General features: G+C 44.3%; 1 protein-coding gene across 1 annotated transcript in view; it reads right to left on the bottom strand.

Moving 5' to 3' along the window:
* Nucleotides 1-309: 309 nt before the first annotated feature.
* Nucleotides 310-17,859, bottom strand: part of TESPA1 (thymocyte expressed, positive selection associated 1) — a 35,814-nt gene continuing 18,264 nt past the window's right edge. The window contains exons 5-8 of the mRNA XM_066593874.1: nt 16,291-16,327; nt 4,810-4,893; nt 1,140-1,348; nt 310-552 (exon numbers count right to left, since the gene is read on the bottom strand). Of these exons, the coding sequence (XP_066449971.1) occupies nt 389-552; nt 1,140-1,348; nt 4,810-4,893; nt 16,291-16,327 (494 nt within the window). The 3' untranslated portion in view covers nt 310-388. The remainder of the gene's footprint in view (nt 553-1,139; nt 1,349-4,809; nt 4,894-16,290; nt 16,328-17,859) is intronic.

Genomic DNA, 17,859 nt, shown 5'->3' on the forward strand with positions numbered 1-17,859 from the left:
CCTGCACCCCCTTTATACGTTCCGGTTTGTTAGTTAGCACTAGGTCCAGAATGGCTTTCCCTCTTGTTGGTTCCTGCACAAGTTGGTTCAGGTAATTGTCTTTAATTACTCTCAAGAACTTATCACCCCTGTGAGATTTGCAGGTTTCGTTCTCCCATGTTATATCTGGGTAATTAAAGTCCCCCATGATAATTACTTCGTTTCGTTTTGACACCTCCTCTATCTGCCTTAGTAGTAAGTCTTCAGTTTCTGCTGTTGCTTTTGGTGGTCGATAGAAGACCCCTATCAGGATTTTGTTGTTTTTAGTCTTTAATCAATCTGTGTGAAAGCTCTATGACACTGTAGTGCTCCGCCAGAAGATACATTTGGGTTGTGGACCTTCTTGTTCTCAGCTCAATAGGAAGGACGTTCTTTCACTTGACATATACTCATGTATGATGGACATATACTCTTGGGTCGAATGTCTTGGGTGGGCGTTCTTTTTCTCTGGTGTCCTTATGAAAGGGTATGAATTTGGAAGTGTATATAGGGTGTCATTCAGTAATTCATCATCTAAAAAGACATAAAGAAAATTAGTGTGAGGAATGCATGTAGGCAAGAGGTCAAACCAGAATAAAAACAGCACAACGATTTATCTAGATGCTACAAAACTAGAAATGCAGAATCGAATCTACAAACAAATGTGCTCTGTCGACATATTTACAGACAAGTTTAAGTTTGTAACTGTAATAAGGACCCCGCCAACCGTCTACCTGGTATAAAAATGGTGTCTCCTACATGGTAGTAGGGTCTTCAGGGTCCCTCAACTGCAACTATTACCTCTGCACCCCTTATTAACTGCACACCTAGAGTCAGGGGCGTAGCTAAAGGCTCATGGGCCCAGGTGAAAAACTTTATCTTGGGGCCCCCCAACGTCTCTTAAGTCCTTAACGCAGAAGTGTAACCTGAAGTTCCTGGGCCCCAATGCAAAACCTTTAAAGGGCCCCCAACTATAATGCTTTATTCATACTACTGGGCTCCCTATATGGAGAAGAAAGACCTTATGGGCACCCTAAGGCTCCTGGGCCCGGGTGCAACCGCATCCCCTATAGTTACACCAGTGTCTGGAGTTAAGGTATTATTCTCAGTAATCAGGTTACCTGCTGGTATGTAGCTGGAGTCTCCTATCTTTATTCTATGTGAAACAGATTCAAAATACTTTGTGAAACTGATGCCTTCTGCTTTAGACGGGATGAAAAAAAAACGGGAAGGTATTTTATACATAGAACAGGTTTTCTCGCAGGCAAATCCCAGGTTATTGAGGATGGTCTCTGCATCTGCCTGGCATAGGGTGAGGACCTCGGAGATACTGAAGAGAGAAGGACACTGAGACATTAGGCAACAACAGAGTAGAGGTAGCTTTACATAGAACAACTATCGTTCATATAATATCTCAGAAAAGTTGATGAAACACATGAACAGCAGTTGTGGCTTACTTCTACTCAGAGCAATGACTGTTCACTAGTTGCTTATTGAGGTATTGTTCATAGATAGTGATGAGCGATTAGCGGAATAATCGGATTGTGCCAGTAGTGGTCCGATTTCACAAAAATCGTTGTGAGTCGGAACGGTTGATTCCGACTCCCATTAAAGTCAATGGGAGTAAAAATTGGGTGCACAATGAAGCCAAAGTCACCCAAATTGCATGGGAATACAACCATACATCTGGGGAATACTGTGCTTCCCCCAGAAACTGGTGAAAATAGGGATCACTTGTAGGGCAGGGGTGTCACTGAAAACAAAAGAAAGCCCACATAGGGTCTCCTAGATCAAAAATTGTGCCAATTTTGAATTACCTGTCAAAGGCTGACCATGCACATTGACCCACCCTCATCTTCCTCTTTGGAGGGAAAAACTGGTTGGCATCAGTGCATTCAATGTCTTGGTCTTCTCCTTCTGGTTGTATCAACTGCCTGGGTGACGTCCATGACATTGAATACAGCTGCTCAGACTAATCCATGTGGACTGCTTCGGATGATGCAGGGATTTGACATGGGGTGAAGTAGAGGGGAATGCTCATGGCAGAGTAGTGCAGACTGACTGCTGTGTGCCTGGGACTGGGAGGAAGAGGGGGTGGTGGTATTTGAGGCATGCTCTTTTATCCACTCTATGACCTGATCTACAAGCTGCTGATGTAATGCACAGACAGAACTACTAAGGATCAGAAGTGTAATTGCCTCCCCTCTAGCAGAACATGGAGCTGTTGCTTCAGTGGGAGCCACTTGATGTGCCAACTTCTCCCGTCCACAACCACCTCCACTGCCAACACAGCCACGTCTCCTACCCCTTTGTAGTTTGAGAAAATCACTGCTAGCTATGTATGGCCTGCAAATAATTCATAGTGGCTGGACTGTTGACATCTGAGGCTGCTGACACACACTGTGTGTATTTGCTGCTTCCCTGTTTGTTATTTTTTTTTTGTCTTAAATTAACAAAAAAAGTGCCGGACAACTAAATAAAACCAGAATCTCTGGCTGCTGATGCTGACCTTCCAATGTAAAGGTATTTTAAATCCTGCAAAAGTCATTACTTTTAGAGTGGGTGCGAAGGAGGTATCCAAAGGTAATTAAGGGAGTGTGTGTGTTGGAGCACCAAGACAGATTGGCAAACTTGGGTTATTCTGCTTGGGAAACTAACGTCTTAGAGCCCTTTTACATGGAACAATATTGTTCAGATTCTTGCTGGATTGTGAAAATCTGAAGCTAATCATTCAGTGTAAATACTTGCAGCGACCGAGGAATGACCAATCATTTATTTCGCTTTTGCTTGTTCTTCAGATCATGTAGGCATAAATATCAAATGGGTTGGTGATCCAGGGATTATTCCAATTGCCAGATTGGAGTCAGGAAGGAATTTTTCCCCCTAAATGGGGAAAATTGGCTTCTACCTCATTGGGGTTCTTTTGCCTTCCTCTGGATCAACATTGGGGGGTAATAGGCTGAACTGGATAGACATGTCTTTTTTGACCTTACATACTATGATACTATGATCGGCCCGTGTCATCGGGCAGTTGTTCATGTATGAAGGATTGCCTGTTTACTGGGAATGGAGACAGGCAGTTGGAAGAGATTTTCTGCCCGCTTCACCTCCATTCACTGAGTGATCATCACTCCTGTGTGAAAGCACAACAGCAGTTATTGCTGAGACAACTGTCAGGTGCAAAACCACCAAACAATAGCCCCATGTTGTAGGGTCCTTAGGAGTACTTTACTGTATTTTTCGCTTTATAAGACACACTTTTCCCCCCTCCAAAGCGGGGGGGGGGGGGGGGGGAGGGGGAGTTCCTGCGTCTTGTAGAGCGAATGTGGCGAAAATTCGTTCCAATCGCCTTTTTAGCGCGAACGCGAATTTAATGCGCGAACGCGATTTATTTAGCGCGATTGCGCGTTAAATTCGTGATCGCGCGAACAAATGTGCGATCAGTTAGAAGAGTTCTCTCCTCCCCACTGCCGCCCATACATACCACTGATTGGTGGTGAGCGCCGGCGGGTACTTCTGCTGCTCCCCACCTCCACCAAACGGCTTCCTTCTGCTGCACACAAGCGCCGCTGTGACATGGGGCACCGGTTTTTCAGACCTCTGCTGCTTCTTCTGCTCCATCGCCCGGCACTAACCCTGCGCTGTCTCTGGGTGAGTTTAAATTTTTTTCCCCTATTTTCCCGCTCTAAAACGGGGGTGCGTCCTATAGACCGGTGCGTCTTATAAAGCGAAAAATTTGGTAAGCACACTGTATACATATTTGTATGGGCAGAGCAGAACTTGCTCTAATGATCTTTTGATACCTAGGCCTTTAGGAGAAAAGGTTTCACCATCATTACAGACTGCAATTCTTTACTGTAAGAGCAGTGAGACTGCGGAACTGTCTGCCACAAGATCTTGTGTTGGTTGAGTCATTGTACATGTTCAAGAGGGGTATGAACGCCTATCTTGAAAAATATATTAATAGTTCTAGGTACTATATTACTGGAGATGGGGCATTGAACCAAGAATTCGGAGTCGGGAGGATACCCCCCACCTTTAACTTTGGGCGTTTAGCATCCATTTTATAAGGGTTTTTGACTTCCTCTGGATTAACACAGTTTTTCAGTTTTACCAACTATGTAATTTAATATACTCTATGGCACAGGTGGAGCTTTACCTTAACCCTTTCCAATCCATTTATTTTTTCTCAGCCATTCTGCCCAGCTCAAAATAAATTGGAGCTGGGGAGAATGGATGAGAAAAAATACATTTTGCCTGCACCCTCCTGAACTGACAGAGTTCAGGAGGGTGCAGGTGCTCACTGCACCGTGGAGGGATCTGCTTACCTGTCCGGCGTCTTCAGCATTCTGCCTTCTGTCTCCCGGCTTGGCGATCATGTGACCGCTGGGGTCAGGTGGTACCCGGCGGTCACATGATCGCCGGGCCAGGAGGCAGAAGCAGAATGCGGAAGACGCCGGTCAGGTAAGCAGGTCCTCCCACAGTGCAGGCTCACGGCTTGGTGTTCATGTGACCGCTGGAGGTCAGGGTTAAAAACCCTTTCTGCCTTCTCCTCGGGGGTCCTCGATGGGGACCAGTGCAGGAGTGCCTCTGCACCCGATGTGTCTGACAATCGGGTGGAGATGCACTCCTGCACTGCAGTGTCGGGCCTGTCCCGACATCGGAGCTGTGGAGGGAAATAATGATGTCGGGGCAGGCCCGACATTGGATTGGAAAGGGGTAATAGGTAATAACGACTATGTCAGGTATAGGTTGGGATAGGATCTTAAATATTAATTTAACATGTTTTACCTGGAACTGGTTTTAGTGGTAGCGTTGGAGGTCATACTGTTACCCAGATTCATGGCCTTGAGATTTGGGCGGTCTAACAATACACTGTGAAGAATAAGAACAGTAATTGTAGTATAACATACTATTAACATATGAGCTTCATAGGAATATTACTTTCTGGAATACCTCACATCTTTCACTATATTTTCAAGTCCGTAGCTATCATCTTACCTTCCACTACGGTAATCCTGCTCTTACATTCTCACAAGTAACATTAGGAAGAAAGACCACAGCCTGTTAAAGTGGCCATAGACATTAGAGGAGTGTCAATCGAACCTGTCAATTGTGGAAGGGATTGATCGACCATCTGGTATGTATGGGAGGGGGGGGGGGCACGACTCTCTTGTTGGCAGATGTCAAGCGAGAAAAAGATTGGGCAGTTAGATTTTAACATACCCAATCTTATTGTTCTCAAGGTAAAAAGCCATCCTTACAGGCAATGGCTTCTTCTTCTCTCCCTGTTGTGAATCCTTGCTTGCTACTATAGAGTGAGCTGAGTGTATGTACATGTGTAGGAGTGTCGGATGGAATCGCTGATGGGCGAATCAGCAAACATCACTTTTCAGTATCCTCTTACCAATGAGAGAAGAAATATGTATGCCCTGTGATTGTCACATTTGGCAGGCACGGGCATTTCAAATAAATGGCTGCGAAGTTGAGCGGTTAAAACATCCATCAACTCCGTGGCTGCAATGTTTAGCAGCATGTGGATGATGGAGATTTTTAGCCTCTTCAGTTTTTGTGAATATGTGAAGATATAGTATATATGAGGGAGAGTCAAAAATTATCCGCACTCCAGTTATATTTAGGGTGGCATCACACAGGCATATGTGCAAAAATGCTTGCGTTTTAACGCATTTTACTGTACTTTTATATTGCCTTGGACCGTTCACATCGGAACTGGTGTGATTTAAAAAGATGTGCAGCATACTTAGTCCTCAGTGGTTTCGATTTCCCCGGGAAATTGTGCAGTTCTGCAGGGATCAAGTGCACATTTACGCACTCCCATAGACTTCAATGATGCCTTTGGTGCACAAATGCGCACCATATTAGAGCATGTTGCTTTTCTTTTTTGAGTGTGCAAAATGTGTGCAAAAGTAAGAGTAAGAATGAACCCCTTAAAACGAGTTCTATTCTCTGCACAGAGAATAGAACCAATGGGCTCACAATAGAGGCTACCTATATGGATGCACCCAATCCACCTACCCCTCCACACAACCAACTCTTACTATGCATGACAGGGGGGCATTATTTGGGACATGACTTGGTGCTTAAGAGGTGGAGGGGGCTGGCTATTATTTCAAGAACAAAGGTGTACCACTATATGGTGATCCAGACTTCAGAAGGTCGTATAGGAATCATAAATAGACTTAAGATTATTTTCAGAGGTTTGGTAGACTCCTGCACTGGCCTTGTTGTAAGAAACATACAGTCACTAGAAGAAGTAGTTACTTACAATGGCTCTCTTGTAATAGGACTTTTGGGGAAAAACATTTAGGCTCACTCATTCCCATGCGGTTCACATACGGCCAGGCGGTCTCTCTGTCTCCTCCATATTAGATGCAAAGAAACCAAAGATGTCTCTCTGAGCCCCTGTGGTTTCTCCAGTTGATCAGGGAAGAGAGAAGATCCTCAGCTCCTACTAGGGAACCTCTCCTTCTCCATTTCCGATACAGGGAAGCTGAAGGTGCTTCCCTTCATCACTGTGGGTCCTCCAGCAGCATGGGAAGATGGAAGATCATCAACCTCCTTCCCGCTCTCATTCACCCCCATTTATCTCCTCACTTATACCACATGACACAGAAAGGTAGATACATTCAACATGCAGCAAAGCTCACAGACAATGATTTTAAGGGAGTTAACCCTTCAGATGCTGCAGCTGTGCAACACACATACAGAAAATAGACATGACAGTTTTGAACAGTGCATCCACATAAGACAGACATGTATGACAATTATGGAGGGGTCCAGAATGATGTTCTGGGACACTACACTAGCTTGCTTGAATTGAGCAATCAGCTGTTATCAGCAGAGCAGGCTGTTATCAGCCGGCTGGGCTGATAAGATTCTCTGTGCCAGTGTCCTGCTGTGAATTCACAGCAGGGACGCTGGCAGTCAGAGCAGAGAAAAATACAGCTGTTTGTTTATGCAAAGCAGCTGTTTTCCTTCTATTAGCGGCCGCAAAGATGATCCCTCAAAACTGTCATTCAAACTATCATTTGAGCAACTTTTGAGCGATCATTTGGCAGTGTAAATGGGTCTTTAGGTGGCACATCATATCATCTCTGGTGGAACTATTTGAATTCCCAAAATTCCAACAAGACAAAATTTGATGCAGAAGGAAGACAATTTAATGAAAACTGGGAAAGCAAATACATGTTTGTGCTTCAATAAGGAAAATCGGTATGGTCTTTTGTGTTAAGGGGCAGAGTCGGTGGTAAAGGAGTACAATATGCGTCTGCATTTTGAGACCAAACATGGAGCTAAGTATGCTAACTATAGAAAGACAACAAATTGTCCAAGAATTAAAAGGCAGGCTGCAATCAGAATATAATTACAAAAGTTACAGCCAAAAATGATGAAGCAGTCAAAGCTAGCTTTATAGAGGCTGAAGAAATCGCTCAATTGTTTTTTGGAGGGTGCATGCTTAAGGCGTGTGAGCAGGTGCGCCCCGATCAGGTACAGAGTTTTAAACATGTCAGTTTGTCAAGAAACACCATCACAAACAGAGTTAATGAACTAGTAGGAGATCTGACAACACAGCTGGCTGCAGTTATCTGGTTTCATTAGCTGTTGATGAAAGCACAGCGACATGGGTACAGCGCATCTATCCATTTTTATAAGAGGTGTGAAGGCAGACTGTCACTGAGGAGCTCTTGGATGTAATTACAAAGCAGGAGACATCAACAGGGAAGATACATTTTGGATATGGTGGAGAAGTCCATAAGTAAACATAAATAGCCCCACCAACTTTTCCCAGGGCAAACTACCGTTGGCGCACCTGCAATGTGTGGTGAAAAAACAGCCTTGGTTGGACTAATGAAGGAGAAAATGCAAAAACGTAACTGCCACACACCTCTGATAACGTATCATTGCATTATCCATCAAGAAGCTCTGTGTGGAACGGTTCTAGAACTAGACGATATTATGACCACGGACATGAAAACCGTTAACTTCATGTGGACACGTAGCTTGAATCATCACTAGTTCCATCTGTTTACGGGAGATGGATTTCGAGCATGCCATACCATACAGAAATAAGGTGGCTGAGCAGGAGTGCTGTTCTTCAACGATTTTTTGAGCTTAGGGAAGGAATTGCACTTTTCATGCAAACTAAAGGAAAACCCTTGGTTGAGCTGTCCGATCCAAACTGGTTTTGTGATTTTGCTATGTTACGTGTCATAACTGAACATCTAACCAAATTTAATTTAGAGGCTGCAGGAAATCAAACAAGTCATCACTGTTTTGGACAGCGTTTATGGAACCACTGCGCCAACCAACCAGTTTGGCTTTGGGCTAATCATAAGGGCATTATCTTGATGGTTACCCAGCATTCACGCTTTAACCCCTGTACAGGGATCTGGACTTTGCTGCAGGAAACCAAACAGGCCACTATCTCCTGGAGTAATCCTGGTGTTGTTGGCAGCTGACCCAAGTCAGAGGCACTGATGCAACACAGCACGAAACAGGCCAAACTGTAAACATAATCCGGGGCAATGTTGAGGCAGGCAGAGAACAAGTGTTATCTAGGTAAAAGTCCAAGAATCAGGGCAGACACAGAAGTCAGAGACAGGAGACCGTTGCTGGGAAACTGAGGCAAAGACCAATACTCAGACAAAGAAGGAGGATCCCCAGCTCAGCTTAATAGGAAGACAATAGCCTATTACACTTCAGCTGGGCTGAGAGCTATGGGCCGCCTTACCTCCTGCAGTGCCGATTTTTAACTTGATATGTTTGGAAGAAAGCCATACTTTGTCACCTGGGACAAACTGCAGAGGGGATTGGCGCCTGTGATTGGCAAACTACTTCATCTGGGTAGTTGCTTTCACCAGTGTAGTCTTGGTCTCCTGACAAATTTTAGAAAAAAACTCTCCACTGATTAAACTGCTTGCAGAACATGGAGGGAATAGGCAGAGGAATCCTGAGTTGGTGACCATGTACAATGAAAAAGGGAGACTTATCAGTGGCCTCACTGACAATGATTATGGGAAAACTCCGCCCAGGGAAGCAGATTGGACCAATCGTCTTGATGTGCGTTGGTAAAGTGACAGAGGTAATTGGTCAGGATCTGGATGGTACGTTTAAGCTACCCATTAGACTATGGATGGTAAGCAGAATAGAAGCCCAGGGATACACCCATAAGTTTACAAAGGGTCCTCCAAAATTTTTATTTAAACTGGACCCCCACATCGGACACTATGTGCAAAGGTAATTCATGGAGCCGGAAGATGTGATCAATGATAGTGGTCTTCTCTGGTAGCTGACTGTTGGATGGTAATCCGGGCAAAGGGACGAAGCAAGCCTTTTTGGAAAACCTATTGACAACCACTCAGATGACTGTGCACCCTTTCTGCCTCTCCTCGAGATCACTCGGATCAAAGGACCTTAACAGTGTGTCAGCTTTGACATTTTTATCAGTGGACCGGAAATGCAAAACAAAATCAAATCTGGCAAAGCATAAGGAACACCGGGCTTGTCAAGGATTGAGTCGCTGAGCTGTTTGTAGATAGGTCAAATTCTTATGATCAGTATAGATCACTATAGGCTGAGAGGCTCCTTGCAGCAGGAATCTCCAAAACTCCAGAGCCATTCTGATGGCCAACAGTTCATGATCTCCTATGGAGTAATTCCATTCAGTGGCAGAGAAAGACTTAGAGAAGAATCCACACATTACCATCTTCCTAGATGCACTTCTCTGCATCAGAACCGCTCCTCCGCAGGGAGGAATGCATCAACCTCCAAGAAGAACTGCTTGGGAATCTCTGGTGGGTGCAAAATGGGTGCTGATGAAAAGACTTGTTTCAAGGTTTGGAAGGTGGCTTCGGCCTCCGGAGACCACCCCTTGGCATCTGCCTCTTTACGATTGAGAGCAGAGATCGGCGCCGTCAAGGCCGTCAATGTGAGGGATAAACTGCTGGTACTAGTTTGCGAAGCCCAAAAATTGCTGAATAACACAGAGATCAGAAGGATGAGGCCAGTTCTGCGCAGCGTATACTTTGTCAGGGTCCATCTGCAGGCCCAGATTAGAAACTATGTACCTGAGAAAAGGAAGAAAGTTTCTTTCAAACATACATTTCATGAATTTGGCATAGAGAGTCATTTCTCCCTTAACCGCTTGAGTACTGTACAAACTTGTCCGTGATATGAGTGGTTATCTGTCGAGAAGATCAGAATATCATCAAGATACACAACAACGCACTCATAGCGGATCTCCCCGAAGATGTCATTCACATGAAAGACAGCTGGTCTCCCACTCACCACCTTTGCAGATGCAGATAAGATTGTAAGCTCATTGTAAGTCAGGTTTAGTGAAGATATGTGCACCATGCAAGTGGCCGAGCAGCTCAAGGATTAATGGCAACAGATATTTATTCTTAAAGGGGTTGTCCCGCGAAACAAGGTTGGGGTATACACTTCTGTATGGCCATATTGCACTTTGTAATGTACATTGTGCATTAATTATGAGCCATACAGAAGTTATTCACTTACCTGTTCTGTTGCTAGCGTCCCCGTCTCCATGGTGCCGTCTAATTTTCAGCATCTAATCGCCCGATTAGACGCGCTTGCGCAGTCCGGTCTTCTCCGTGTTGAATGGGGCTGCTCGTGCTGGAGAGCTGCTCCTCGTAGCTCCGCCCCGTCACGTGTGCCGATTCCAGCCAATCAGGAGGCTGGAATCGGCAATGGACCGCACAGAAGACCTGCGGTCCACCGAGGGGGAAGATCCCGGCGGCCATCTTCGCAAGGTAAGTAAGAAGTCACCGGAGCGCGGGGATTCGGGTAAGTACTATCCGTTTTTTTTTTTCAACACATGCATCGGGTTTGTCTTGCGCCGAATGGGGGGGCTATTGAAAAAAAAAAAACTGTTTCGGCGCGGGACAACCCCTTTAATGGTAATAGCATTCAAGCCCTGATAATCTATGCAGGGCCAGAGTGACCCATCCTTTTTTTTAACAAAGAAGAATCCAGCCCCAGCAGGAGAAGAAGACTTGCGAATTAATCTTCTGTCGAGAGTGCCTTTGATGTATTCTGCTGTAGTTTGGGTCTCAGGGAGCAATAGAGTGTATACCTTGCCTCGAGAAGGAAAGGAACCTGGCAGCAGATCAATTGGGCAGTCATAATGACGATGTGGTATTAGACATTCCGTCTATTTCTTGTCGAAGAAATCAGCAAAACCGTTGTGGGCCTCTAGCAGGCCCTGGAGATTCCGAGGCCCTGGAGGGCATCGAACCGGCTGTATTGGAAGCATGCACTTGGAATAGCAGGATGATCCCCAACGTAAAAACCACCCCAGACCTCTAATCCAAGGTGGGATTATGCAGACGAAGCCAAGGCAGACCCAACAATAAGGAACTGGTGGACCTTGGAAGGACCAGCAAGGAAATCTTCTCTGAGTGGAGAATGCCTACTTTCAGACCCGGCGGCTCCGTGAGAAGCTGAATGGTCTTGGAAAGGGTACTTCCATTCACAGTTGTCACCACAAAAGGTCCGTCAAAACGTTGAATAGGAATTTGGTAGCGGTCCACCATGTCCTGATGCAAGTAGTTCCCTGCCAAACTAAAATCCAGGAAGGCCAACACAGTGAACTGAGTGCCGAAGACGGATGAAGTCACAGGTAAATTCGATCTTGGAGAGGACCAATCTTTACTTAGAGTTGCCTCTTCTACTGACCCTAGGCTCAAGAGTTTCCCGGCTTAAGAGGACAGAAAGGGATGTAATTCTCCTGAGTACATACACAGATTATTGGAACGTTTTAGAATGTGCTCCTCATCTGTTAGTTGAGCCTATCAACCAGCATGGGCTATGGCCCAATATCCAAGGAGGTAGTTGGGGAGGTAGAAAGCGTCCTCTGGAACTTGGGTGCCAGTCGGGTAGATCTCTTCTCCTGGGCCGCCTCTTTGGTCCTCTCCCTGAACCGAAGATCAATTCTTGTAGCAAGAGAGATCAAAGTGTTCATGGAAGACGGAATGTCACAACCCGCCAATTTGTCCTTAATGCAACTTGCCAAGCCCTCCTAAATCTCCGCCACCAGGGTGGGCCTCATTGTTGCACCCCCAACTCCGAGGCCAGGGTTCAAAATTGAATTGCATAGTGGCTCACAGTGACACTGCTCTGACGTAAACACAGTAGGGAGGAGGCAGCCGAAGTTGTACAGCCAGGCTCATCAAAGACCCTCTGCAACGTTTCCACAAACATACTTAGGCTATTGACCACTGGATTGTCTCTCTCCCAGAGAGGGTTTATTCAGGCCAGCGGTTGTCCGGAAAGGTAAGACATTATGAAAGCAACCTTAGTGCAGTTCATAGGGAACAGGTGAGACAACAGCTTAAAGTGTAAAGAGCACTGATTAATGAAACCAAGGCATTGTTTAGGATCTCCTTCGTAACATGGAGGGGCAGATAATCAAGGAACAAATCCAGCTGCAGAGGCTGCCTGTGGGGATGGTGCCGGAGTTGCGGCTACTGCGGAAGGCTGTGGTGTCACTGTGATAGTTGTTATGGAGTTTGGGTGAACCGGTTTGGCTTTGGGTGAATTCTAAGGGCTTTATCTTGACGGTTCCCCGGTATTCATCCTTTAACCCCTGTACAAGGATCTGGACTTCGCTGCAGGAAACCAAGCAGGCCGCTAGCTCCTGGAGTAGTCCTGGTGTGGTTGGCAGCTGACCCATGGAAGTCAAAGGGAATCAAGCAAAGCCAAGTGAAACAGGTTAAACTGTAAACAGAACCCGGTGCAATGTCGGGGCAGGCAGAGAACAAATGTTATCCAGGTAAAAGTCCAGGAATCAGGGCAGACACAGAAGTCAGAGACTGGAAACCCTTGCTAGGAAACTGAGGCAAACTCACACCAATACTCAGACCAAGAAGGAGGATGCCCAGCTCAGCTAAATAAGAGGGTAATTACCCTGCTGCTGGGCTCAGAGTACTGGGAGGATTAACTCCTGCAGTGCTGATGGAAAGTACACAGCTAAGAGTCCATTCATACAGAAGGAACAGAGTGGAATAGCAAGAGGGTGGCAGACACGGGTAGCCAGCCTAACAAACACGCATATGTCCGACATGATTCCAGCTTTCCAGCGTAAACTTCACCTTTGGAAGTCCCAACTGAACTGGGATAATCTTTTCTACTTCCTGTTTGTCAGAGCATCTCAGCCTCAGTTCCCAATGCTTTTTCAAGCATTCAGTTGGCTACCAAATTGAGTCGGTTAATTGATGAGCTTGATCGGCGTTTCTCTGACTTTAGGACACAGCACTCAAACTTTGCCATCTTTCCCGATCCTTTCACCACTGATGCCAACAGTGCACCCCATCATTTTCAGATGAAGTTAATTGATATTCAAAGCGTTCGTGCCTGGGAGCAAAGTTCAAGGATGTTAAAATAGAGGACTTTTACGGCTTATTTTGATGCCACAGCTCAGACTTCATGCTACCCTTGTTCTCCCCACGATTGGGAGCACCTATCTGCACAAACATGTGTTCAATAATGAATCTAAACAAGACTGAGCACAATCGCACATCACCGATGACAACGTCCATGCTGTCTTACCAATTGCTACAGAAAAATCCCTAAAACCAGACATAGGCACACTGATCATGGGAAACGGTGTCAGTCCAGAGGACAAAATAGGTAAGCATTTTTAATAACCTGAATTTGAATACATTTGAATGGTTGTTTTGTGTTTGTGGTTACAGTTGTAATCAGCCCTTTGAAGGCAACCATAAGGCTGATGTGGCCCTCAGTAAAAATGAGTTTGACACTCCTATGCTAAAGCATCCTCCCTATAGTCCAGACCGTGCCCCATCGGACTATCACCTGTTTGGTCCCCTGAAAGAAGCCCTAAGAGGCTGAAGATTAATGCTTGATGAAGAGGTGCAGACAGCAGTGTGTTCGTGGCTCGCAGTAAATCCTAAAACATTTTTTAATGAGGAAATACGAAAGATTGTTGACGGACGGACAAAGTGTATCAGAACGCAGGGAGATTATGGTGTAAAATAATGTATTTGTGTTTTCTGAAAGTTGAGAAATATAAATTCTACAGCCGGAGTGCGGATAATTTTTGATACATGTAAAAACACAAATGTGTGCGCCGTGTAGGACCTTTGCACATATTTTTAGGAGTTGTGTACCTCAGGCTCTGCTTGGTTCAGACTTTAACTTATATGGGAGTATATGGGGTATTTATAGTTTGGGTTTTATTTGTGTTTGCCAAAAATGTGAAAATTGCCCTGGTGTCAAAAGTTTTATATTTGGTCATCAGTAGTAGATGTTTATGTGTCAAAGTGAAGCATTCTGACTGAACGTACAAATAGTCGTCATGATGCCTGCAGTAAATGATTCAGAATGTGACATTCAAAGAAGGCTCATAGTAAGATTTCTACAATACAGAACAGTCACATAACATCAGTGCAGCCGGCAATCATCCTCGCACGGAGCAATTACAGGCTTGAGCATTTATATTCTATGACTGTTCTGTCTTGAGGAGTGATTCTTTTATTTGGTAGCATTCCTTTAATCTAGTAAGAATAGCAGCTGGTAGATGTTAGAACATCAGATACATATGTAGCAAACGTTAACTTGACACTTAACACCTTTTTTTTAGTTTGACGTGGCCTTTTTAATTGATTTTGTTGTGTTTAGTGTCAATTTAAAGTTTACCGCAACCGTAGGCCTCATTGACACGGGCATATTTACACTCCGCATTAAGGGCGGATTCAGACAGACGTTTTTGCGGAGGCATTTCAGCACATGAAAATCTCACCCGTATAATGCGACAAAGCAAGGTCTTCGATTGCAATAGATTCGTTCAGACGAATGTGTTTTTTTCCGTGCAAAATATACGTCCGCGAAAAGGTAGGGCCTGTCCTATCTATGTCCCTGTCATGCAGAAAGCTATCATAGACTTCTATGGTAGCTCAAAAAAAGAAGTGGGAGGGAGTTACCCTGCGTACAACACTGGAAAAGAAAGCCCCTCCCCCCCCTTTAATTGGGTATTTAATTGCCATTCTATCCCATAGGAAGGGTGTTACATGCAAGCATGTGAACTGACATTTCGATCGCAAAAAACTATCTATCTGCTGGCACGAACATATTAGCCTCATGCTTCATGCCATCTCCTAACTTCGCTCAAGCAAAAATACATTCTGTACTGGCGAACAATATTTAAGCATACGCTTTTCACGTGAACCCACGCATTTTACTGTACATTTTTGTGCTAATAGGCCCATTCACATCGGCACGGCAGACGCCTACACCAGTTTAGAATCGGCTCAGCAGCCTAATTAGTCCCAGTATTAGCATTTAAAATCGTGAAATCGCACAATTTCGTGCACACAGGGGCGCATTTGCGCAACCCGATAGACTCTTTGAGCCTTGGGTGCGGAATGCACACATAAATAGAGCAAAAACGCACCATGTGATTGAACCCATTGAAACCAAGGGCTTCTTTTGGATGTGGTTTGTGCAATCACCCGTGTGAAGGAGCCCGTAAAGCAATGAACGTGCATGCAAAAAAAACACAATGCGCAGAGAATACACGCTGTGAAAACATTGTATTTCATGGACCGAAATAGCATATGCTCAGGTGAAGGAGCCTTTAGCGTCAAGTTAGTGTTTGCTACATCTGTATCCTGGAATATTGGAAGATCTAATAAAAGTATTTAAAACTTATCTAAAATAGAAAAGATTAAAAGTAATGCTTAATTCTCCTGTAGTGTCAATGCAGGAGAAATTAAAGGGCTTTTTTGGGACTTTTACTATTGATGACCTGTCCCCAGGATAAGTCATCAATAGTCGATCAGCGTGGGCCGCTTGGGATCCCCGTTAATCAGGTGATCACCATGCCTTCTATCAGTGTGGACAGCGCTGGAAGCAGGTAGACCTGACAACATTGCAGTGGGTCGGTGTGATACTACAGGCACACCTCTCACTGAATTCAATGGGAGGTATGCCCTGCAGTACCAAATCAGCTGCTGCAGTACGGAGAGCGCAATTTGCTTCCAATGGTCTCAACACTGACCTGGCCTCGAGATCAGCTGATCAGCATCAATCCCAAGGGGTAGGTCCCTGCCAATCACCTACTGGTGACCTATTCTAAGGATGAGTCATCGGTGATATGACAGATTACTTCCATAAACTTTAGGTTTACTAAAATGCAGATCTTACCTTGAAAAAAAACTGAGTGACAAGAACACAGACAACTTGACATCATTTACATGACTTGTTCTTTACCTTATCCTGTTCCTATGGTGATTACAAAGAAAAGTTGCTAAAATGGAAAAAAAGAATAAGAAACAGTGTTTATCTACTGAAGGTATACACTTTGTATTAAAGTGATGATTTCTACATTACATTCTCTATTGCAGTCTGCCCTCTAGTGGACTGAGTATTCATTACAGAACTAAATTTGAAATACTGTAGACATTTAGGAAAAGAAAGTTCATTTAACCCCTTAAGAATGCAGCCCTTTTTTTTAAATTTGCGGTTTTACCTACCCACTTTTAAAAAATCATAACTCTTCTAACTATCCATCATTGGAGCTGTCTTGGTGGCTTCTTTTTTGCGGGACCAGTTGTATTTTTCAATGATACTACATAATGTACCATATAATGTATTGTAAAACTTTTTAAAAATTCTAAGTGAAGTGAAATGGAAGAAAAATCTTTGAGGTGGGGGACATTCACCATGCGGGGCAGATAATGCCTCACTTATCTGATAGATCAGACTTTTATGTATGCAGCGAGACCAAATATGTTTTTTTTATGTACCTTTTTTTCTATATATGGGAATTTTTTTTTAAACTCTTATTACCTTTCATTTTTTTTTTTTTAAATTAAAACTTTTTTAAACTGATTTTTACACATTTTTTTAGAAGGCCCCCAGCTGCGTTGGCAATTGAATAGCAACCCCGCAATCTCACAGAATGCCATTCAGGACCCCATGACTCTGATCGGAGCATTTCAATGCCACTGTCAGAATGTCGTGAGCGCTGATGCGGTCAGGTGTCAGCTGTAACCTGCATTGTATGGAGCGATACAAACCTTGAACATCCATGATATAATTGTATGTCATTGGGCGTTAAAGGGTTAATGTCCTAATAGTACACATATATATATATATATATATATATATATATATATATATATATATATATATATAATACATATATAAATCCTACTAAAGGAAAAGCCTTTCCAGGTTTGTATAGATCTTGTGAAACTGTAATTACATTCACTAAGCAGCTTCCTCACATCACAAAGCATTTGTCACATCTTTCTCTCCCGCCATATAAATCTTTTCAGGCAGTCAGGACTTACAACAGGCCACATAACAGCCTTTCCTGCAGTTCTGCCTCCTGTCACTAGGGGACAAAACGGCTTCCCATGATTCAAGGTTGCAGGGGGAAGAGAAAACTGGTCTCACTTCTTCTTGTTCCCTAGTAATTTGGAACAATATACCATACCCTAGAGGTCGCCACCATGTGGTTGGTATAGGAACTTCTGTAAGAGGAAGCCCATAAACCCTCCAGCCGTCTGTTCATTCTGCAGGGACAGAGCTTCTTCTACATTAAACGGCTGAACCGCTAGTTCTATCAGCAACAAGCTTTTGTTGCTATTTTATAGCTACAATTATTATGCTACCAAAAGCATGTTCGTAGTCCATACAGAACTAGAGTTACAAAGTGGAGTCGGGTATACTGAATTTATAGCTGTCACTTTTCAGTTAGTGTTTGCAGAGGAGAGAGGAAGGGGCACAAGCCCACAGCAGAGAATGTTTGTGATTCTCCTGTATATCTTCCTG

The sequence above is a fragment of the Eleutherodactylus coqui genome, chromosome 1 (genome assembly GCF_035609145.1).
Source record: "Eleutherodactylus coqui strain aEleCoq1 chromosome 1, aEleCoq1.hap1, whole genome shotgun sequence".
NCBI lineage: Eukaryota > Metazoa > Chordata > Amphibia > Anura > Eleutherodactylidae > Eleutherodactylus > Eleutherodactylus coqui.